The sequence below is a fragment of the Myxine glutinosa genome, chromosome 1, assembly GCF_964187855.1.
Source record: "Myxine glutinosa chromosome 1, kmMyxGlut1.1, whole genome shotgun sequence".
NCBI classification, from domain to species: domain Eukaryota; kingdom Metazoa; phylum Chordata; class Myxini; order Myxiniformes; family Myxinidae; genus Myxine; species Myxine glutinosa.
In genome coordinates this window covers 185,126,200-185,151,267 of record NC_136261.1, presented here as the reverse complement: position 1 = coordinate 185,151,267, position 25,068 = coordinate 185,126,200, and the positions used below count along the sequence as shown (strand labels likewise).

At 47.8% G+C, this 25,068-nt stretch overlaps 1 protein-coding gene across 1 annotated transcript in view; it reads left to right on the top strand.

The window, feature by feature from the left end:
- The first annotated feature begins 10,888 nt into the window (after positions 1–10,888).
- LOC137431872 (spastin) overlaps positions 10,889–25,068 on the top strand; it is a 47,845-nt gene continuing 33,665 nt past the window's right edge. The window contains exons 1-2 of the mRNA XM_068123670.2: positions 10,889–11,056; positions 12,967–13,050. Of these exons, the coding sequence (XP_067979771.2) occupies positions 10,963–11,056; positions 12,967–13,050 (178 nt within the window). The 5' untranslated portion in view covers positions 10,889–10,962. The remainder of the gene's footprint in view (positions 11,057–12,966; positions 13,051–25,068) is intronic.

The window sequence follows — 25,068 nt, the reverse complement described above, 5'->3', positions numbered from 1 at the left end:
CCCCGCTAATTCACCCCAGATCCTCTTTTTTGAAATACCAACTTCTTTCCTGGAAGTCCTAGCAGTATCCATGTGTTTTTTTTACCTCTCACACCCCCCCCCCCCTCTCCCATGCCCACCCCCCCAAGCCCTGTTCCTCCCACAGATCTCCCGATGTCCCTGCTCTCCATATTATCTCCCGCTTACTTTATCATATGTTTTATGTTTTATGTGTCCGTTTGTTTTTTTGTGATCAATGTTAGCTCTTACACGAGCCTCGATCTTGTATACAAAAAAAAAAAAAAAAATCCTTCTTCTGAATCACACCTGTAAGACTGTGCTGACAAGTAGTGACATCAAATTGCATGATACCTGGCACTCATAATTATTGTAATAATTTTTAGCTCACCTAGAACTAACCTCCGGGGAGCTTATGCGATGGCACGTCGTCCGTCCGTCCGTAAACACTTGAAACTTCTTCTCCGAAACCGCTGATGGGATTGTGACCAAATTTGGCACAAATGATATTTGTTGTGTTGTGACTAAAGTTTGTTCACGGCATTAAAAAAAAATCGGGGCTTAAGGGCGTTTACCAGGGGTCAAAGTACATCCAGGTTTGACCCCCCAAAATATGAATTTGCTTTTCCCTCTGAAACTACACACACTATTTCGATGAAACTTCACCAATACCTTCATCACCTGTGATGTACCAACGTTTGTTCATGGCATTAAAAAAAAAATTGAGTCCTGAGGGGGTCTACTGGGGGGTTGTCCCCCAAAATATTTATTTCTTTTTGTTTGTTTGTTTAAAGTCTTATGATTATGTTAGTATGATTCTACATGCTGCTCTGTTTTATAGCAACCATTGATATTGGATTAAAATACCTTTAGTCGACGTAGTTTACTGTTTAATGTACCAGGTGAGGGCCAGGTGTTTTGCCCATATTTTCTGTATACGGAGTCAAAGTTCATGGAAGAGCGAGAACACAGAACGCATCACGATGCAACAAAACAAAAGGAATAGCAGAAAGAGAATGGAGAAATGTCAACAACATGGCCGAGAGGGAAAATAGACGGAGACGGACACACAAGGGGTGTGGGTAGTGATGAGGAGTAGGGAATAATAAAATGGGTGGACAAGATGGATACAGAAGCAAACTTTGCAGGGAAGGCTGGTGGTGGTTTAACAGGTGTATAAAAGATCATGGTTTTTGATGAGGGAAGATCTGAGATGGCGATGAACAGCTGGAAAACCTGGATGAATGAGATTGAAGAGAATGTGGAAGGTGGTTCCACAGGTGTGAAAAAGAGGAACGGATGAGTGAAGGTGAGTGGTGATTCTGGATTTTGGGAGTTTCACTAGACGGGAGTTGCTGCAAACCACATGCGCCCTGGTAGGAGGTGATAGAAGACAGAGAGACCACCGACCTGTTTGTGATGGCAAAGTGATAGGCCCATAGATTCAACTTCATCGCAGGAGATTGCAATGATCTTGAAGGCCTTGGTTTCCATGGCATCAAGTTGAGCAAAATGTGAGGTAGGGGAGAAAGCCCAGAAAGGAGAGCAGTACTCCATCAAGCTGTGGAGGAAAGCCTTGCAGGTGGATAGATCAGGTGTGCCAAAGAAGGACTTTGCACGATGGAGGCTGACGAGTCAATGACTTTGGAGGCAAATTTTTACATGTGCTTTGCAAAAGAAAGATCATGGCTGAGGCCTGAGAATGATGTACGCACAAGAAAAAGTCTCTTCTTCGTCTTCTTTCGTATGCAGCACTTCACTGCATGTCGCATCATTTGCTGGGGACGCAGCTGTGTCGCTGATGCAGTGCCCCCCTGTGGGTTAACAAGGAATCGGGAATTTTCACAAGGTGCACACAATAGCTCACCTACTTTTTGCAAAGGAAGAGAAAGCCATTCAACCTTTTTCGAAGAATATACGGCAAAAGGAAACAAAACACATTTCATTTGGAAGATTACAATTTGTCATAAAACATCCTCATAATTGATAATATCTGGAGGAGCGAAGCTCTTTAAACCAGCAATGCACGATTAGTGTACGGCTCGTCATGAAACCTTTCTAGACTAGAGCCAATCCTGGATGGGTCGCCACTCCGCCGCAGGTTACTTAACTGTAGGTGATCGGAATTTTTAATTATCTCCCCCACCAAAGGTGGATGGAGGTTATGTTTTCACCCCTGTCTGTGTGTTTGTTTGTCTGTCCGTTTGTCTGTCCGTTTGTGAACAAGATATCTCAAAAAGTTGTGGACAGATTCGGACGAAATTTGGCAGAGATGTAGCGTATGGCACAAGGACCATTCGATTCGATTTTGGTAAAGATCTGAATATGGATTCCGATATGAGAATTATTTAATTTTTTAAGTGATTCTTCACCAAAGGGAGATCGGGCCAAAAACGATACATAGCAGGATATCTCAAAAAAGTTGTTGACGGATTTGGATGAAACTTGGTGGACCGTTTGGGTGTCTGACAAGGACAATTCGATTCGATTTTGGTGAAGATCTGAATATGGATTCGGATATGAGAATTATTTAATTTTTAAGTGATTCTTCATCATTGGGAGATAGAGCCAAAAACGATACGTAGCAGGATATCTCAAAAAAGTTGTGGACGGATTTGGACGAAACTTGGTGGACCGTTGGGTGTCTGACCAGGAAGAATCGATTCGATTTTGGTGAAGATCTGAATATGGATTCGGATATGACAGTTATTTAATTTTTAAGTGATTCTTCACCGTTGGGAGATCGGGCCAACAATAATACATATCAGGATATCTCAAAAAGTTGTGGACGGATTTTGACGAAACTTGGTGGACCGGTTGGGTGTCTGACAAGGACGATTCGATTCAATTTTGATGAAGATCTGAATATGGATTCGGATATGACAGTTATTTAATTTTTAAGTGATTCTTCACCATTGGGAGATTGGGCCAAAAACGATACATAGCAGGATATCTCAAAAAAGTTGTGGACGGATTTTGACGAAACTTGGTGGACCGGTTGGGTGTCTGACAAGGAAGAATCGATTCAATTTTGGTTAAGTGATTGAGTGATATGGCCAACCAGGCAGAGGCTGTTCTGACATCCTATAAAACATAATGCTCTTCAACTTGGCATCTTTCCATATAATTTATGTGAAGGCAGTCATGTGACCATCTATTGTTTGGATATAATATGGTACTCGGTTCAGCATAATGTAGAATTGTTGCCAGGAGAGGAAAAAAAGTTATCCGTGTATGCAGAGATGTCATTCATTTATTGCAGGAAGTTTGATATTGAAGAACAAAGCGCCATTCATTCAATTTATTGGCTCAATATGGCCAGTGTGCGAGCCGAATTGCCTCATCCTTCAATAGATCTTTGTTCACACGAGTCTGGGATCTTTGTTAATACGATTGCAGATGAGACAGCTGAAATGGCATCTTTTTTCGGAGAAATTGTTTACTACATGAGATTCCTCTGCTGACCCCACAAGAACATAATAAAATAGGCAATTTGGTGTCTCTCCGACTGTTTGTCTCTGCATGTCTGTGACCGAGACATCGAGTCGTTACTTATCCAATCTCAACGAAACTTGTCAGGGGGACTCTTAAGACAAAGGTTGGCGATACTACATTTGCCTCCCACTTCTCCCCCACCCTGTGAGTAACGAAGGTAGTGCCGATGCAAATTCTCTATGTAAATGTGTACCGCTTAGCGCCGCCCCCGGTGGTGGTGGGAAAGGGTACTACGAGCGATGCTTCAGAGGTTCTTGGTTGCATCACCTGTAGGAGGCCTTTACCTTATTTTCGCAGTCACGGAGCCTATGTTGGTTTTTAGACTCGACTGCAAATAATCCAGAAGAATACCTATGTTCTATTGCCTTTTCTGCCTTGGGAAAAGACTATTCTTTCCCTGTATGACAAAGATTATGAAGCAGATCTCAAAGTTTCATCCTCACTGGGCATTGTAGTTCTGCTACACTTAGTGATGGGTTTAACTTCAAATAAACGACAGATCCCTAGTAGGCCATATAGGAAGATTTTTTCTTTTCTTTTTTAATACAAGATCGAGGCTCGAGAAAGAGCTAACATTAATCACACAAAAAAACCGAACACATAAAACATATAATAAGGGGAGCGGTAGACAAGATGGGGAGAGAGAGGGAAGCACACAAGTACAACAGCAGAGAACAGCGACATCGGGAGATCTGTGGGAGGGAGAGGGCTTGGGGGGAGGAGGCATGGACAGGAGGTTGAGGTATAAAACATATGGACACTGCTAGGACTTCCAGGAAAGAAGTCGGTATTTCAAAAAAGTGGATCTGGGGTAGAAAAGATCAAGGTTTTGGATGGGAGAAGATAAGAGATGGTGGTGAACAGCTGTTTAAAAGACCTGGAGGGAGGAGTGGGATTGAAGGGAGTGAGGGAGTTTGTTCCAGAGGCGGGAGAAAAGAGGAATGAAGGAGTGAAGGTGAGCAGAGAGCCTAGATTTTGGCAATTTCACCAGAAGAGGGTTGCTGGCAGATCTTGTGCGACCTGAGTGAGTTTACATTGAGTGTTGCGCCATCTGGAGGAATGTTGTTGGATTACATAAACAAAATAGTTTGGGCCAGAAACAACCGAAATCCAGAACCTATAGCCCATTCAGGTAAATTTCCTCCCAGTAAAGGGAATCAATGAATTTGTTGACGTTATATTGATCATCTGTTTTAAAGTTTACAATTTGGGGGTTTCTTGGTGTCAAATTTTAATCCAAGTAACAATTCAAAGTTGATATCACAGACTGAAAGAATAAATTAACCTACAAGTGGCACATCATCACTTTCTCCTTCAAATCTAAAGTGAGGCAACAACTTCTTGTTAATATTCTGTATTACAATTAACTTGTCACATCCGGGGCAGGTTGTTCAAACCTGTATAAATATAAAATGCTAAGTCTGATAAGTTGGTCCTAAAGTTGTTCAGGACGCACTGTGCCCTAAGTTGTGTGTTTTATGATACAGGAGTACACTGTCCAATTTAAACCCAGTTTGTTGTGTGAAAATGTGTGTTTTGTCTCACCTGGTGAATGCATCCCTTTCTAAAATGTCACGTACCGTACAAACGTCATAGGCTACGTCATGGAGAAGGTCGGACATGTTATATCTTTATCAGGACCCTCATTCCTTTTGTGTATATTTTCAATGTGTAAATGCTATCAGCAAATGGTGCGGCTCAGTCCAGGAGGTCTCACATGTTCCATTCACTGTGATTCCAATCGAAAAATTCCACCATCGACCGTATTCTTGTAAAACTACCTAAATCCAGGATGACTACACTCACCTCCACTCATTTGTTCCTCTTTTTCCCCACCTGTAGAATCAACTTCCACATCCTCTTCAATCTCACTCTTCCCTCTGGATCTTCAAGTTGACCAGCATCCTAGATAATCCCCAATCCAAAACCATGATCTTTTGTACCCTCGTTAACCCCACCCAAATCAACCCTAATTTCCAAATTTTTCCTCTTTGGAGTTTCCTTCTCCATGCATGCATGTTTTGCAGCCTGTTTTTGTCTGTTACATCCTGATCCGTTCAGTGTGCTAGTTCTTCCACGAGCCTCGACTATGAATACAAATTATACACTCTGGAAATGTGTTTGGACATGTACTTAGGTGGGGAAAGGGGGTAGGTGTCTGTCGGTCTTTGATACAGAGGCAGTTGGCAAGAGTTTCAGGAGCAAGCACACCAACATTGAGGTGGAGAGTCATTGGTCAATCATCCATTAACACTTTTTAAGGCTGTGATATTTTTATTTCGTTCAGTTTGAATCACAACCATATGAAGTGTGGCAACCATATGAATCTCAGTCACGAGCTGAACCTTTTAACTTTTAGCAAAAACTGATGATTTTGGAATGATCTTTGAGAAATAATGAATATGATAATGATATAATGAATGAATCAGGTGGTGTGAAAGATGCACGAATGAAGTTCTTCCACACACTTTTGGGAATATAAATTGATGGGGTTGTGGCGGGCACAAGGGGTAATAATTCCGCGCACCAGTGGGTGGTGGAGCGCCCAGGCGGGGACCGATGGTACATGCCCCGCCCTTCGACCGAGTGGCCACGCCCGGGGACTAGGCGTGGCCTCGGCACATATATGCGGGCTCTAAGCTCGAGCCCGCCCAGTGCTGCAGTTCGAGCTTTCATAATAAAGACTCTTTTGGTTTTATCAAACGCGTTGTGGCCTACCTCTTTGGCAAGCAAGTTGTGTGCGCAGCACCACACTTCACTGGTGACCCCGATTGGTTCAGCCGTTGCTGACCACCGAACGCGCCATGGCCAACAACGCCGTCGCGGTAAAACTCCCAGAGTTTTGGGAAGCACAGGCCGATGTGTGGTTCGTTCAGGCCGAAGCGCAATTTCAGCTTCGAGGCATAACGGCGGACGAGACCCGTTACTACCACGTGGTCACCGCCCTCGGGCCCGGCACTGCCGCCCGAGTCGTGTCCATCCTGCGGCACCCGCTGGTCGACCACAAGTACGGGGCACTCAAACGTCTCCTCATCGCCACGTTCGGCCTCACGGAGATCGAATGGGCCGACCGCCTCCTGGACCTTCCCGAACTCGGCGACACACGACCATCTGTGCGGATGGATTATATGCTGTCGCTGCTGGGTGACCAAGCCCCGGATTACTTATTCCGGGCGCTTTTCCTACGCCAGCTACCTCTACAGGTACGCCTCGCGCTGGCCGGTTCCAAAATAAGGGAACCCCGCGCCCTGGCCGTAGAGGCTGACAAGTTCTTCGCGGCTTGCGACACGCGGTCGAGTTATGGTGCGGCCGTCGTGGATCCCGAGGCAGATGCTACTGCGTCCCTCGTGGCCGCTGCCGCGCCCCGCCCACCACCACCGCCGCCGAGAAAACCGCGGCCGCCGCCGCCCCCGCCGCCGCAAGCCTGGTGCTATTTCCACGCCAGGTTCGGCCACAAGGCTAGGACGTGTCGCCCGCCATGCTCTTTTCACAAGTCGGGAAACGACCAGGCCGGCGCTCATTAGCGGCCCTGAGCGTCGGCCATTCCGGCAGCCTCCTATTCATTACGGACACCTTGTCCGGGCGCCGTTTCCTCTGCAATACAGGAGCGCAGATAAGCGTCATCCCCCCTCCACGTCCGACAAGCGAACCGCGGGCCGGGGCCCCACATTGCTTACCGCCAACGGTACATCCATCCGCACATTCGGGAAGCGCTGCCTCTCCCTGCGGTTCGGAGGGCAGCGCTTTCAATGGTCATTCGTGACCGCCAGCATGCCGATGGCATTGCTTGGTGCGGACTTCCTATGTGCGAATGGGTTGTTGGTCGACGTGAAGCGCAGACGGCTCGTCCAGGTCGAAACCTTTAGCTCGCTCGCTTGTTCGCTGAGCGGCTCGTTGAGCGGCTCACTGAGCGGCTCGTTGAGCGGCTCACTGAGCGGCTCACCGAGCGGCTTGCCAAGCGGCTTGCTGGAGGGTTCCGTCCCGGCGAGTTTATTTTGCACGCTTCCAGCAGCGGACGACTTTACCCGCCTCCTCGCCAGTTTCCCGGCCCTCACGTGGCCCACCTTCTCAGCGGTGGCCGTTAAACACGGGGTGGAGCACCACATCCCCACGGTCGGGCCGCCGGTCTATGCCCGGGCACGCCGACTCGAGCCCACGAAGCTCGCGGTGGCGAAAGCAGAGTTCGTCACGCTGGAGCGGCTGGGGATCGTGCGGCGCTCCAACAGCGCTTGGGCTTCTCCGCTGCACATCGTGCCGAAGCCCGGCGGGGGATGGCGGCCGTGCGGGGACTACCGCCGGCTCAACGATGCCACCACCCCCGACCGCTACCCGGTCTCACACATTCAGGAATTTTCCGCCCGGTTGGCCAACACGACCGTGTTTTCTAAGGTGTACCTCATCCGGGGCTACCATCAGGTCCCCGTCCAACCGGACGACGTCCCGAAGACGGCCGTCATCACCCCTTTCGGTCTCTTCGAATTCCTCAGGATGCCCCTCGGGTTGAAGAATGCGGCTCAGGCGTTCCAGCGGCTCATGGATAGCGTCTTGCGCGACTTACCTTTCCTGTTTGTCTACCTGGACGACATCCTAGTCGCGAGCGCGTCCTGGGAGGAGCACCTGCTCCACCTCCGCACGCTTTTCGAACACCTGGGCCAGCATGGCCTAATCATCAACCCCGCTAAGTGCCGTTTCGGTTTCGCCACCATCGACTTCTTGTGGCACCGCATCACCGAGCACGGGGCCGTCCCTTTACCGGCCAAGATGGAGGCGGTCAGGGATTTCCCGCGGCCCCGCACGATCAAGGGGCTCCAGGAGTTCCTGGGCATGGTAAACCTTTACCACCGCTTCGTGCCCCACGTCGCCCAGCTCCTCCGCCCCTTGCACGAGGCCCTCCGGGGCAAGCCGGGCAAAGGTGACATCACATGGTCGGAGCCAATGGGCACGGCGTTCGTGGGCGCAAAGCTGGCTCTGGCCGACGCCACCATGCTGGCGCACCCGGCGCCCGATGCACCGATCGCCCTCACCACCGACGCGTCGGACTACGCGGTGGGCGCGGTGCACAAGCAATGGGTGTGTGGTGCTTGGCAACCGCTGGCGTTTTTCAGCCGGCAGCTTCGCCCGCACGAACGCCGGTACAGCACCTTCGACCGCGAGTTGCTCGGGCTCCACCTGGCGGTCCTACACTTCCGCCATCTGCTGGAGGGCCGCCCGTTCACGGCCTTCGTTGACCACAAGCCCCTTGTGTTCGCGATGGCCAAGGTCGCCGAGCCATGGTCGGCACGGCAGCAGCGCCACCTCTCTGCCGTGTCCGAGTACACGACGGACATCCGTCAAGTGGCGGGTAATGACAACCCGGTGGCGGATTGCCTTTCCCGGTCCGTCGTGCACGCGGTCCACCTCGGGGTCGACTATGCCCGGATGGCGGAGGCCCAGACCGCCGACCCCGGCGTCCAGGCCTTGTGGACCACCGTCATGGGCCTCCGCATCACCGAGGTGCCGTTTGACGCCGCGGGCACGGCCCTCCTATGCGACGTCTCCCTCGGCCGGCCTCGCCCCATTGTGCCCGCTGGCTGGCAGCGCCCGGTGTTCGACGCCATCCACGGCCTGTCCCACCCTGGCGCGAGGGCATCCCAGAAACTCGTCGGGGCAAAGTTCGTCTGGCATGGCCTCAGGAAGGACGTCCGCGACTGGGCCAGGACGTGCCTCGCGTGCCAGCGCGCAAAGGTCCACCGCCACACCCAGGCACCGTTGGCCCCGTTTACGGTGCCAGAGCGGCGGTTCGACCACGTGCACGTCGACTTGGTGGTACCTCTGCCCCCTCGCGAGGGTTCACCCACCTCCTCACCATGGTCGACCGCACCACACGGTGGCCGGAGGCCGTCCCATTGGCGGCGACGTCTGCGGCTGAGGTGGCGCAAGCCTTTATCGCCACTTGGGTTGCCAGGTTCGGTGCCCCCTCAGACATCTCGTCCGACCGCGGCCCCCAGTTCACCTCGGAGCTCTGGGCCGCGGTGGCGCAAGGGCTCGGGGTGAAGCTACACCCCGGAGGGCTGGCCCGGACCGCAGCCTACCACCCCCAGGCCAATGGCCTGTGCGAGCACTTTCATCGCTCCATGAAGGCCGCGCTCCGGGCCAGCCCTCCGCGACGGCGGCTGGGTCGACAGGCTCCCCAGGGTCCTGCTGGGCCTTAGGACGGCGCCCAAGGACGACCTGCGCGCGTCCTCGGTGGAGCTGGTCTTCGGGCAACCACTGCGGGTACCGGGTGAATTTATCCCCGACTCCATGGCTCCTTGGTCCGCGGCGCAACAGCGCTCCGCCCTTCAGGAGACCGCCCGGAGGTTCGCCCCGGTGCCAACGGCACACCACGATTGCCCGCCTTCCCACGTCGCCCCGGAGCTTCGCACGGCAAAGTACGTGTCCATCCGGCACGACGCCCACCGGGCACCGCTACTGCCCCCGTACGACGGGCCCTTCCGCGTGCTGGAGACCGGGGTAAATTTTTCACGGTCGACATCAGCGATGCCCCAGATCGCATTTCCCTGGACCGCCTCGAGCCGGCCCACCTCGATCCGGACCACCCCCCGCCAGCAGCTCTGCCTCCGCGTCGGGGCCGCCCACTGGCGGTCGGACCCCCGGCACCCCCGCCAGCAGCTTTGCCTCCGCGTCGAGGCCACCCCCCGGCGGTCGGATCCCCGGCCCCCTCCAGCCCCGCCGGCCCGCTACCCCCCAGCCCTGCACACATCGCCAGGGGGCGTTTCGGCCGGGTCATCCGATTTCCCCGCAAACTCACCCTTCAGGTGCGCGGGAATTCTGGGGGGGCGCGTGTGGCGGGCACAAGGGGTAATAATTCCGCGCACCAGTGGGTGGCGCGAGCGCCCAGGCGGGGACCGCTGGTACATGCCCCGCCCTTCGACCGAGCGGCCACGCCCGGGGACTAGGCGTGGCCTCGGCACATATATGCGGGCTCTAAGCTCGAGCCCGCCCAGTGCTGCAGTTCGAGCTTTCATAATAAAGACTCTTTTGGTTTTATCAAACGCGTTGTGGCCTACCTCTTTGGCAAGCAAGTTGTGTGCGAAGCACCACACTTCAGGGTATCATTTGAAGTGTAAAACTTTCATCAGGATCCACCCACATATTTTTGTATATTTGATATTAAGTCGTTCAGCTCTCTCAGGATAACAGTTGCAAATTTAGTTTAATGGACAATAGTGAAGTGCAAGCCGAACGTCCCCGAAAAGGAGTATGCTACAAGTATGCTCCAGCTTGGCTGTGATTCCACCCGCCTTCGGCGATGACTGCAGATTTTGTAACTAATATTGAGTTAAGATGTCAAAACTGCTTTCATATACATTTATCTGTGAGAAAAATACCAAAGAAGATGTAATAATGTCGCAAAATAAAAGTTTAAACAGGAAGGGTACAGGCTTGTCGAGGAAGAGGAGAGGAAGCTGTGGAGGGAATGCCATCGAAATGGAGGAAGTGGCGTGTTTGTCTGTCAAAGCACACCATAAAGTTGCCTTTGAGTTCACTGCGAAGGCTCTTCACCTCGACGAGAGCGGCACAGGCGGGTTTCTTTTGACATTAATAATACTCATGGTCATGAATGCGACCGATGCTGTTCCTGAAAAGACCAGTATTGGAAGCTAAGCAGAGTTGGAATCCGGATAGGTACAGTAACGGTGTCAGTAGGCGTACATTATATATATACGCATGGAATTGGAAGAGCTAGAGCAATGAATGGATCAGAGCACAGCAGCACAAAAGGAACAGCAGTGAGAGAAGGGTACAGAGACAAAATGGGTATGGGGATGGGATAGGGGGTATGGGAGAAATGGGGGGGGGGAAGTGGGTTACGGGAGAAATGGGTGTGGGGAGGAATGGGGTGTAGGGAGGAATGGGGTGTAGGGAGGAATGAGGTGTAGGGGAGGAATGGGTGTAGGGAGGAATGAGGTGTAGGTGTATGGATGGGGGGGGTAGGGGTAAAATGGGTGTGGTGAGGAATGAGGGGTAGTGACAGGAGGGTAGGCGAAGAATGAGGGGTCGGTGTATGATGGGTGTGGGGAGGAATGAGGGGTAGGGGAGGAATGGGTGTAGGGGAGAATGCATGGGGTGGATACAGTAGCAAACACTCGGGAAGGGAAAACTGGGAATTTGCAAGGAGGTGTGGGAAGGGGTGCAGGGGTTAACGGGGTGGAAAAGATCATTGCCTTTTAGGTAATTGGCCGTAGTGTGATCTGGGATGGTGGTGTGATCTGGGATTGTGGTGTGATCTGAGATGGTGGTGAACAGTTGGCTTGAAGACGGGGGGAATAATTTATTATTTCATATGCAGCCTGTGGCTGCTGGTTGCATCGTTGTTGGGAGCGCAGCTGTGCCGCTGATGCAGTTCCCCCTGTTTCCAGTAAACGGGTGCTCATTTTGCCGACCTCGGAAGGATGACAGACTGAGTTAACCTACCTGGTCTTATTTGATGGCATGACAGGGCTCAAACTCAGGACTCTGGGATCTTGAGGCAGCTACCTTAACCGTTAAGTTAAGCTAAACCGTTAACCGTTAACCTTAACCGTTAAGCCAACACCAGGACTAGAGGGAAGAATGAGGTTGAAGAGACTGAGGAAATTAGTTTCACAGGCAGGAAAAAAAAGAGGAAGAAACGAGTGGAGGTGAGCAGTTATCCTGGATTTTGGGAGTTTTGTCAGAATGGGGTTAATGGTGGACCGTGTGCTCCCTGCAAAAACCTGGGGTGTGGGATAAAGCATGGGAAGAGTTGCGGGTGCAGGACCACAGAGGAGGTGGTAGAAGACAGAGGGACCACTGATCTGTCTGCGATGGGAAAGTGACAGACCTATGCACTCAGCTTGGCATGGAAACCTTTGTGAAAGAAGCCTTTTTCCTCTGGAACTTCATTTTCTTTCCCCAGATTGCTTCAACCTTGAATTGCTAAAAATAAAAAGCCCCATGAAGGAAGACCTGATGTTGTACGATGCTGAAGAGTCGGTGAGCGCATTCGGTAGGCTGTTCCTCTCTCCGATGTGTCATCATTGACTTATTCCCTGATGGAGTCAAATCCAATTTTGTGTCAAATGATATGTAGTAGAAGCATTGGCATTGGGAGGGTAAGGGGCATCGTCTCAGGGCACGTCTTCCTTCGAATTGGGGACGTAAAGTCAACCTGTCTTTTATGTCGTGAAGGTTGAGAATTCCACAGTGTCTCAAAAGGAAGAGACAAAAATTTGTTGCTATGCTGACCAAATCCCTTGCCAAGAAATTCAATAGAATGGGGTTGGTGTGAAAAAGAATAAATTAGTTTGAGGACATGAAGTATGGCATAAAACGAAGCCACGATGGGCCAAATGGCCTTTTGTGTCTTAAGTGTCCTTGCATTTTCCTGTATTTATGCTTGTAGAAGAAAAACTTTGAACTCAATTGTTTTTATTGCAACTCCATTTGACGTGGTTGGTCTTGTGTTTTCAGGACCCGTTGAAGATGTGGTGATTTATTACATGAAAGGGATAGCGGAGATGGAGAAGGGTATAAAGATACCAATAACAGGCCAAGGTGTGTTTTATTAGCCTCACCAGTCCCTGAACGGATGGGAGAGGTGATTGTAATCGTTCTGTGTCAGCAAACTTGTCTGAGTCCGAACGCAGATCTACTTTAATATAAATCGTCCATTCTCAGATCTGCTGTGATTTATATGTCCGGGTGAGGTTCTGTATTTATTGCTCAGTCTTCTTTGCCCATTTAGACATTTTCGGATGGAAACTTTACACCTGTGCTTGTAGCAACCTTAACTGCCACAACAAAAGGAAGTAACTTCCTGGAAATTGTCAATGGATTTGCATCTGCTTTATTATGCCTTGGTACACACAATGCACTGCACCACATCATACCTGCACACCATGATGCACCAATAACACGCCCACTGATGCAGGGCTCGACAATAAAGGCTGTTCGGGACAGGCGATTTTGTGTCGGATAGGTGAAAACGTCAATAAACCTGCCCAAAGTACGGGTCAATTTCAACACCCGGAAGTTTGATAAACTTGACGTCTTAAATTCAAACATAGTTCTTCTTTCATGTAAAACCATAGTTATTATCGGCGACTAAGAGGATATTTTTCGACCTGACTATCCCTGCGCACTGGCAAAAACTTCATAAAAATGTAATGGTACCACCGCACATGCTCGTCAGTATAACTAGTTGGATAGGTGTAATGGGTGACAGGACAGGTAAAATATAAACCTACTTGTCCTTGTACAGGCTGGAAAAGTGGTTAATGTTGAGCCCTATGATGGCATTACCATTTATCCTGAGACTGGTGTGTAAGACGACACACAATTGAACAATCCCTCAAAATCTACTTCAATACGTCCCTGCTTTGTTTGTGTCCCTTTTCTTTAGCTAGTGCTTCATCCAAGTGACATGTTTTCTTATCATTAACCACCCCCCCCCCCCCCCCCCCCCCAACCACACAATGCACATGCACCCCACCACTCCTCACGCGAAGCAAAAAGCGGTGTTAAGCAATTGGTTCACTTTGAGAAACAACTTGATTTCAATTGAATGTTATATCTTGAACATGAATTGGCAAACAAATCTACGTATTTTATGCATCAGATATTATATTATATTAACTAGTGAGGTGCCCGTGCTACGCATGGGTGGGAGGCCAGAAGCAAACAGGCAATGCAGATACGGCGAATAGTAAGGGAAACATATGAAAATCTGTTAACTAAATTGTTACCAAAAAAATTATTCACCAATATGTTTGTAAAGGTGTGTAATAACATGTGTTAAAATGTTGAAGGTCAACTCCCGTGGGAAACCCAGAAAAAAAGCTGTTGAATTCGGGTACCGAAAAATTATTTTCGAGAATTTTTTTTTTTTTAATCGGCCCTTAAGTAACTTATGAGGGGTCAAATAAGGGTTTTTCATGATTCTGAGTTGATTGTTAACATTTATATTTCACCACAGACACTCCTTTGTGGAAAAATAATTTCTAAATATATCTCATTTTCTACTTTGCAGGACATGGAGTCTAGCAATATGGATGAAGACGTTACTCCACCTGTGCTCAATTGCTTCATCTGTGCACGCTCGGATACACCAGCTGAACGGCTCATACAGGCAACTCCAAAGGGATACTCAACTTTATTGAAACAAGCAGAAACTGTCGAAAATGTTACTGTTGTGGAACGTATGAAGGAGGCTCAAAAGGAAGGAAAACTGAGGTACCACCAGAAGTGTAAAAATGATCTGTACAACAACTTTGTTGCAACCACCAAGAAGTCAGCTCAAGCATCAAAGGCAGAGAAAGAGTCATCAAAGTTGAAGAGAAGACGCACTACTTGTGAGTTCAGTTCATCAACTGGCTGCAGTTCTAGAAGATCACAGTCAGTTGACCTCCTGTATAAGGATGTATGCATTCTTTGCAACCAACCAGCCCAGCTTTACAAAAATAATCCAGCACAAGCTAGAAAGAAATACAGAGTGTCAGATAATTTGACTGCAGATACACTGAAGGCAAGCTTGCTGAAGACAGCACGGAGTCGCGGGGATGACTGGGGCACTGAAGTCACTGGACGCCTGGAAGGGATCAACGACTTGGTAGCAGAAGAAACACTGTACCATTTGCGATGCAAACTTATGTTTGCGAGAGGTGACAGTTTGTCCAAGACTGATGAGGAAGGAAAAAGGAAGAGAGGACAGAGGAGTATTGATGAGGAGCGAGAGGCAGTTTTTATTGAATTCTGTGAATGGTTAGACTCAGAATTAGAGCATGGGGTAATGAACATGGACCAAGTCCATGAAAAGCTGCAGGAGTTTGATCAGTCACCAGAGAAGAGCCTTTCTTATTCAAAGCATTGGCTAAAGATAAAACTTCTAGAGAAATACGAAGACACCTGGTATTTCACAACACAGGAAAGAAGGGCAGATGTACTCTGTCTCAAAGATGGCACCGACAATATTCTGCGAGAGCATCATGCTAATCTTGACCATGGAGATGAGAAGACTCAGATCATAAAGACGGCACTCAAGTTCATATCCAATGATATTGCCTTGATTGATTTAGGTCCAAAGTCATACCCCACCACACACAGTATGACTGACATCGATAGTCAGCTGACACTTGTTCCTGCAAGCCTTCAGATGTTCTTGAGACCGATTGTCAAGACAGACGAAAGAGTTGCCGTTTGGGGGCAGAATTTTATTAAGGCCTGTCGACCTCGGTCTGGAGTATTGCCACACCAAATGGGGCTTGCCATACAACTTGATCATAGATTTGGGTCAAAATGGATGCTCAACAAGTTCCACTGGCTGGGATACACTGAGTCTTACACGGAGACACAAAACTACAAATACTGCTTCCTTAATAGTAGGAGTGGAGATGATGTTCCAGATACTTCTGGCACTCTTGACACCATTGTGGAGGAAACCGATGAACAGATCAATGATGAGGTTGCGGTTGATGCTGCGCTTGAGGATCAATCAGTGATGACAGCCAAAGTGCCAGCCAGTGAAAGTGAATTGTCAAGTAATGATCAGGTGGTCTTTATGGAGGTTGGGGAAACAAACAATGCAGTCACTCAGTTTGTTGGAGACAATATAGATTTAAACATTGTCTCTATTCACGGAAACACTCCCTTTCACCCAATGGGTTGGATCGAAGTCACCTCTCCGGCACCACCTTTGCCAGATCCACAGACAACAGCAGCTTTCTCCCGGGTGAAGTTGAAGGCACTCGACAAAGCTAAGATCCTGAGAGGAACTGAAGTAAAGATTATTCCATTTACGAACAGGAAACAGATAGGAACGAACGCGATCATGTTTCTCCCCCTCGCTGAGCTTTCCTCCTCCCTGGTTCATGATCAGCCACTCCTCACTCCAGGTGACACACTCTGGGCAGCGGGGTGGGTGATCAAAGCCAACGATCCTGAGTTCCCACACTCCAACTGGAATGGCTGGATGAAGAGAATCCATGCTAATGATGCAAAGCAGAGCACACAGATCGAGTTCCTCCCAGTTATTGAAGGAATGAGAAATAACTCTTGAGTATTATATATGTATGTGAAATAAAAGCTACTTTGTGTGTAAATGTAAAAGTGAAAATATAAATGTTAACAATCAACTCAGAATCATGAAAAACCCTTATTTGACCCCTCATAAGTTACTTAAGGGCCGATTAAAAAAAATAAAAATTCTCGAAAATAATTTTTCGGTACCCGAATTCAACAGCTTTTTTTCTGGGTTTCCCACGGGAGTTGAACTTCAACATTTTAACACATGTTATTACACACCTTTACAAACATATTGGTGAAGAAATTTTTTGGTAACAATTTAGTTAACAGATTTGTGAAATATCTCATAAAATGCCCTTACTAGAATGCTAAAGCATGAAACCAATAAATTCCACATTCCTGTAGCACCTTCAGTCACACATCAGACATGGACAGCAAGTTCGTGAAGGACTTCCATGAAAAACATACCCATTTGCAAACAAACGGGTACGTTCGCTAGGGTGGTCCAAAATTTGAAGATTGGATTTTCATTTCTCCACAAGCCTGCCCCTGCCCCAAACCAGACTATTCCTATTATGTTTAGTTTGTGGTGAAAATTTGAGCTTGATTGGACAATATTTAGAAGTTGCTCAAAATGTTGACAAATTTTAATGAATAATACGATACAGAATTTTTAGCATCATACATCAATTCATAGATAATTATCTATTTTCAATTACTCAAATCATTTATTATTGTTGGCTTGCATTACTCAAATTATTGCATTAATTACTCAAATCCTTCTGAGGTCGGCAAATAGAGTACCAGTTTGCTGGGATGAATGATCCCGGTGTGTACCCTGGTTTAGAATAGGTACACCGTATCCCTGCGCATCATAAGAGGCGACTAAGGGTTGGCGCCAGGAAGGGCATCCGGCCATAAAAACATTGCCTCAAAACAGGGAACCATGATTGTCATGGGGCCCGCAAGGCTAACCCCTGCTCTAGCGGGGAAAATGGCCTTAAAAAAAACGATCATTCATATTCATTCATTCATTGCACTTGTCTTCAATGGTATGACCAAGAGATTGTGCAAAAGCACTGGCCACAAACATAGCATGCCGATCTGAGAGATTTACTCTGTCCAGAGTTGCCACTATTGCTGGAGTTGCCACTATTGCTGGAGTGATCACCTTGATGGGAGCCTTTTTTGCCTGTTTGGCAGAAGAGGGATTTTGGAGTTTGAATTCATTGTCCCCTGAATCGGAGCTTTCAATCTCAGACTCATCATCATCATCAACCACAGCCGATGTTGATGGAACAAATTGCATTGCTGTTAGAGTCTCAGCAGCATGTTTCTTCTTTCTTTTATCTTCATTCTCAAGCCTGGTACGCTTTCTGTTCTCCTTCACTGCCAGAGTGTTGTCCACAGATCCCATACGTGAACTTGAGGGATCCTCACGCTGCATGATAAGGAATTCTTTGTCTTCTTCATTCGTCATTTTCTCAAGCGCATCATTTGGTGAGATATCGAAGAGGGATTGAAGATCATCTTTGAACATCTGCTCCTTCACTCTATAGTTTTCGAATGTCTTGGTTCTATTTTTCTTTACCAGTTTGTAGGCATCATACAACTTCAAAAGTTGGCGCTCACAGGAATCTACTCTCTGCACTGGAATTCGTGCTTTCTCCCAGTATGCACACACAGCTTGCACACTAAGTTTGGCACTTTCACGAACTGTATGGTGTTCTTGTATGTGATGGTACACCAATTTCTGTAATGTGTGTCCTTTGGTTGGTAGTCCCTACATATTATTTCCTTTTCAGACTTGCCCAGCAACCAAACTGTGGAAGAGCTGCGAGTTTCTGCCATCTGAAAAAAACAGGATAAATTAAAAATGTTATTTTTTGAGCAACCTCTAAATAAGTTCCAATTGACCTCATATTTGGTTCATATGATCTTTATAAACATAGGAACAAGGGCAGCCTTGGGGAGCATAGAGTTTTAATAGTATTAAATATTACATATATCTGTGGACCACCCTAACGTTCACGTATAGAAACATCGATCGTGGGTCCGTGGCGAATCTGCATATGGCGATCCGCAAAGTTCACATTCAGAAAGTAGAAACCATCACGGCATGTCGTCATTCACTTGAACTCAACATCTCTTTTTTCATTCCAAACAACATAACTCCAATCACAAATTAATCACAAAATAAGCTTTTAACAACGTTGTTAGTGTTTCCTTCATTGTAAAAACTACCCAGTCAACAGTTAAAAGGATTTTGAGCCGATAGGTGTTACGGCCTCTGCAAGATCGATGGAGACAGCGATCTGTTGGCTTGTACACCGCCCAAATAGCTATGTGGAATTCTCTCATGTACAGATTAAACCCACGTCGTTTGAACTTTGGCCGAGGTCATTATTTACTTTTAATGATGTTTATATACGAATCAAAAAGAAGATAATTGGTTTTGGGTCGTCCTTTCCGCATATCTCATGGGATTGTGAGTTGGAGAGACGGCCGTGATGGCGGGGAGGGGTTTGGCATTCTGTCAAGCAGGGATTAAACCCATGTCCTTACAAAAGGTCTTTGTCCGAGGTCACCGAGTCCGATCGGTGCAGCCGTGTAGTGATCGGTGCAGCCGTTTGTGCGGCACCCGGGAAAATAACGTTATGCGGGAGTCCAAACCTGAAAATGTTGGAGGCCAAAGCTGAAATTGGGAAAACTATATAGCCTATTTTACTCCAGGAGATCCCAGGATTACCCACCCAAAATATCGTTGCGATCGGTTCAGCCGTTTTTGTGGTGCCTTCAAACGGATGGACAGACAGACGGACGGACATTTGGTGAATTATAGTTGTTTTTTTTGTTTGTTTATTTTTTTTTGTATACAAGATCGAGGCTCGTGAAAGAGCGAACATTAATCACACAGAAAGACAAACCGACACAAAAACATATAACATCGGGAGCGGTAGACAAGATGGGGAGAGAGGGGGAAGGACACAAACACAACATTTGAGAGCAGGGACCGAGAGACATGGAGACATCGAGAGATCTGAGAGAGGGCGAGGGCTTTGGGGGGGGGGGGGCATGGGAAGGGGGGGGCTGGGAGAGGTATAAAACATATGGACACGGACAGGACTTCCAGGAAAGAAGTTGGAATTTCAAACAAGGTGGATCTGGGGTGAATTAGCGGGGGTAGAAAAGATCAAGGTTTTGGATGGGGGAAGATAAGAGATGGTGGTGAACAGCTGTTTTAAAGACCTGGAGGGAGGAGTGGGATTGAAGGAAGTGAGGGAGTTTGTTCCAGAGGCGGGAGAAAAGAGGAATGAAAGAGTGAAGGTGAGCAGAGAGCCGAGATTTCGGCAGTTTAACCATCAGAGGGTTGCTGGCAGATTTTGTGCGACCTGTAGGAATATTTGGGGGACAGAGCACAGAGAGAGCTGGGGGTGCAAGGCCGGAGAGGAGTCGGTAGAAGACAGAAAGACCACCTACCTGCCTGCGGTGAGTGAGTGAAAGGCCCTCAGAGATAGCTTCATCGCGGGAGATTCCAATAATTCTGAAAGCTTTGGTTTCAACAGCGTGAAGCCGAGCTAGGTGTGAGGCAGGAGCACCGGCCCATAGGGGAGAACAGTATTCCATTGAGCTGCGGATGAAAGCCTTGTATGTGGTGAGGAGCTCAGGTGTGCCGAGGAAGGACTTCGCACGACGGAGGATGCCCAGTCGGCGACTGGCTTTGGAGGCCAGCTTGGAAATGTGGTTTTCCCAAGAAAGATCATGGCAGATAGTGAAACCCAAAAGCTTGAGCGACAGAACTTCTTGGAGAGGATTGTTGAGAAAGTAGATGGTAGGGTTGTCCAGTCGATCTTTTCGGAGAGACATAGTAAGAGTGTGAGATTTGTCAGGATTGAAAGACATGTTCCACTTGTTTGACCAGTCTGTGATTTTGTCCAAGTCTTCAGAGAGTGAGGAGGCTGCAGACTGCCGATCTGAGGGAAGAGGAATGGAGCGGCAGAGAGTGGAGGCATCAGCAAAGAGATAGAGAGGATTTTCAAGAGAGTCAGAGAAATCATTGATGAAGACCAGAAAAAGCACAGGGCCCAGAACACTGCCTTGGGGAACTCCAGCCTGAACAGGAAGAGGAGATGAGAGAACCCCATTCAGGGCCACACGTTGACGACGACTAGAGAGGAAGTCAGCCAGCCATGCGTTGAGATTTCCATGGATACCAAAGGAGGAGAGTTTGGTGAGCAGAGCGGGGTGCCAGACCGTATCGAAGGCACGTGATATGTCGAGGGAGACAGCTCTAATTTCCTGTTTGGCATTGAGGACCTCCATCCATTGTTGAGACAGCAGAAGCAGCATGTCCAGAGTAGAGTGACCTGGTCTGAAACCAAATTGATGCTCAGAGATCAAGCCATTGGAGAAGAGGAAAGATTTCATATCCGAAGCAATGATGGATTCCATGACTTTGCTGATAATTGGGAGAAGGCTGATTGGTCTGTAGTTGCTAGGATCTGTTTTTGCACCTTTTTTGTGCAAAGCGGTGATGTTGGCTGATTTCCAAGCAGATGGCAGTTGACCTTGAGCAAAAGAGAGGGTGAAGAGAACAGAGAGAGCGTGAGATAGAGCGCCAGAGCAGGATTTTTGGACCCGTGGGCTGATGCCGTCGGGTCCAGTTGCAGAATCAGAGTCGAGGGTTGACAGAAACTTTTCCACCTAGTCAGGAGGAAAAGACACGGAGTCCAGGAGCAGCTGGGTACGACTGGGTATGGTGGGTACAGAGAGGGATGGGTTTGGGACACAAGATTTAGAGGCAAACACAGAGTTGAGGCATTCAGCTTTTTCACGTGCGGAGTCAGCTGTGTAGCCATTTGAGGTAAGGGAGGGGATGGGTGGGGAACAAACACCAGAAACGGATTTGATCAGACACCACCAGGATTTGGAAGAGGGAGACAGATAAGAGAGTTCGGTCTTGAGAACGGAGAGATATTGTTTCCTGGCTCTCCTGAGGGTGGACACACACTTGTTTCGGGCTTTGTGAAAGGAAATGAGATTTCCTTCCGTTGGATTTGCTTTCCAGGAGACGAAGGCAAGTTGTTTCTGGGCAACAGCCTCACCACAAGATTCCGTGTACCATGGACGGGAGGAAGGGTATGACAACTGAAGACGAGATGGGATAAATCTGTGCATGAGGGAGAGCAATTTACTTTGGAAGAATTCCCAGGGTGAGTTGATGTCAGAGGTGGTAGAGATGGGAGACCAGTCCAGATGATTGATGGCTGCTTGAAGACCGTGCCAGTTGGCCTGAGTGAAATGCCAGACTCGTCGACGCTGAGCAGGCTCCCTGAGAATGGTCAGAGAGATGTCCACTTTAACAAGGACATGATCAGATGATCCAATTGGCGCAGAAGAAGAGCAGCAGACATTTTCAGGGAAGTTAGTCATAACCAAGTCCAGAAGAGAAGATGCTCCGTTGACTGAGATCCGGGTCGGGAAATTGACAGATTGTGTCAGTCCCAGTGAGTCGCAGAAGTCCTTTGCTGAGGAGCCATGGCTGGTGAGGGAGGTACCCACACCCAGCCAACTGGCATGATGACAGTTGAAATCACCACATATGAGGAAGAGAGAGTTGGGAAGAGTAGATAGAAGTTGGTCCATATTATCAGACAGCGAGATGTAGATGGAGTCATCACTGTTTGGTGGACGGTACAACACACACATGAACAAGAGGTGGGAGCGAAGGGGAAGCCATAGCAAGAGGTATTCCTGGGGGTGAGGTGGAGAGAGTACAGTGCAGGGCGAGTGAGGAAGAGAGTTTTTGATAAAGATAGCAATCCCACCTCCAGGACGAGGCTCAGGTCTATCATACCGGAGGAGGGAGTAACCCGGGAGAGATACTAAGGAATCAGAGACATCATGAAGGAGGAAAGTTTCTGTTAAGCAGATCACGTTGGTTTGACAGAAGCAACCTGTATGGAGAGATCAGTTAAGTTTGAACGAAGGTCCCGGATGTTTGAGGTCCATACCGTTAATGAAGAGGAAGGGGGAGCATCGGATACAGAACAGGGGGGAGGAGGGGCAGGGTAAGATGTGGAAGAGGTGGAAGAGGTAGGGAGAGCTGTTGAAGGTGTGTCAGAGATTTCAGAATGGCTCGGAGAAAGGGAAGGATGGGGCGGACAAAAGGTTTGATGGTGATTGGGTGAGGCACAATGAGGTGTTATTTGAGGAGGGGGAAGAGCGAGGCAGAAGGTTGGGGGAGATGGAGGTGAGAGTTGGAAGGGGGAAGAAGTGGGGAGGACGCTTTGAGGAGGGGGAGTGAGAGGGGGGGAATTGAGAAGAAATGAGGGTGGGGAGATTTGAAGGGGAGGGGTGAGGGGGGAGTTTGGGAGGGAAGGGACAAGGGGAGGGATTTGAAAGGGATGGGATATGGGGTAGATTTGGAGTGGAGGGGTGAGGGAGGAGTCTAGGAGGGGAGGGGCGAGGGGGAGTCTTGGAGGGGAGGGGTGAGGGGGTAGTTTAGGAGGGAGGGGACAAGGGGGGAGATTTGAAAGGGATGGGTGATGGGGAGGATTAGGAGGGGAGGGGAAAGGGGAAAGATTTGAAAGGGATGGGTGATGGGGAAGATTTGGAGGGGAGGGGTTATGGGGAAGATTTGGAGGGGAGGGGTGAGATTTGATTTTAGAAAGTGTACGATTAATGGGAAACGAACATTTATTGCAAAATGAGTTTCTTGTGACCTTCGAGTCAAAAATACGTTTAAGGATGCTGGATGGAGGATGGCGTGCAGGAGAGTTTAGGGAATGTAGAAAAAAGGCACTATAAGAGATGGAATTTTTTTTGGGGATGAATAGATTTGGTGAGCAAGTCGAAAGCAGCCTTTTAAAGAAGAAGAAGAAAAGGGTGTTATAATATATGACGGAATACATAACTTGAGGGGAAAGTGTAAACATTGAAGGTTAATAACAGTGAAAACTATCTGGGGAAATGGGGGAGAAACACGTGGTCGAAGAAAGAACGAACGAACGAACGAATAAGAATGAATAAACGAATGAGAACAGAGAAGGAAATGTTTTTTTAAAGTTTTTTTTTAGTTGAGATTTACACAAGGAAGTAGGCTATGGGGTGAAAAGACTGGGAAAACAGAGAACGAAAGTTATTGGATCACAAACGACGGACCGCTGAGAGAAAAACAAAGCCTCAAGGTTGTACAGTGTACACTGTACAAGGCCTCAAGACACGACACGAATTAACACGATTTTCAATACAGGTATGAAAGATTTGCACCGAAAATCTTCCTCGGGACACAATATACGTACGTACACACCATAAAATAAATACAGTTATAACGAAAATACAAATGGGAACAATTACTTAACTTCGATTTCAAATCGCTCGCGACGCGGCAAAAGCCTTGCTCGCGACGCGGCAAACAGACGATTAATTTATGAAAGATAAACACCGAGAAACTTCCAAGAGGCACCCTATAACTTCACACACCGAAAGATAAATACAGTTTCGACAAAATACAATTGTGAACAGACTCAACTTTGAAAACGTGGAGACCGTGTGGAGCTTCGAGAATCGCTGCCGCCATCTCCAAGATCTCGCGAGATCTTCCGTTAGTATATATTATGTATATATTATGTATATATTATGTATATATTATCGTTAGTATATATTATGTTATATATACTAGCAACGGTACCCGCCCTACGGGCGGGGCTTCAATTGGGAAGCCCAAATGAAAAGGAAAAATATCAGAAATTGAAGGCTTTTTTTATTTTAAACCATTTATATAAACATCCGTTGAATCATATCACACGCAAATCATCAAAATCTAAACAGTACATGGCGCCCATTTTGAAAAAAGATTGAATTCTGCAAAACGGAAGCGGCCGCTACACGTCTTTCTCAGTCGCACGTTTATGTGTGAAGAGTGCGCACCGAATCTGTAACACGGAAGCGGTTGCTACACCTGTTTCTCAGTCGCTTTGCACACGCTGCCGTGTTACTTCGGAGCCGCATGTTTATATAGGAAGAGTTTGTCAGGAGTCGATCTACTCTCTCCTGGTACGTATAATTTCAACAAAAGCCACATCACTGTTCATATCGGTAAATATTATTCCATTATGTTTGGAAAAATTGGAAAACTTGGAAAAACAATGTAGCCTATTTTACTCCAGGGGGTCCTAGGATTACCCACCCAAAATATCGTTGCGATCGGTTCAGCCGTTTTTGCGGTACCTTTGAACGGAGACAGACAGACAGACACAGACGGACGGACATTTGGTGAATTATAGTTAAGATTATTTCAATCGGAAAACAAACATACTTTGTCTTTTAATTTGTCCCAACCGCACATGCACAGAGAGGACTGAGATTATTGTCTGGCAGTCAAACAAAATCGAAAATCATTGCAAACGGGAAATCTACAAATGTGTAAACTAAGGTGGTGTATAAGATGCTGCATCAAGGGCGTAAACCACTGAATTCTTCTTTTTTTTTTACAACCCTTTAAAATCTTTATTTTACTTCAATTTAATTACAAACTTGAACACTATCAAG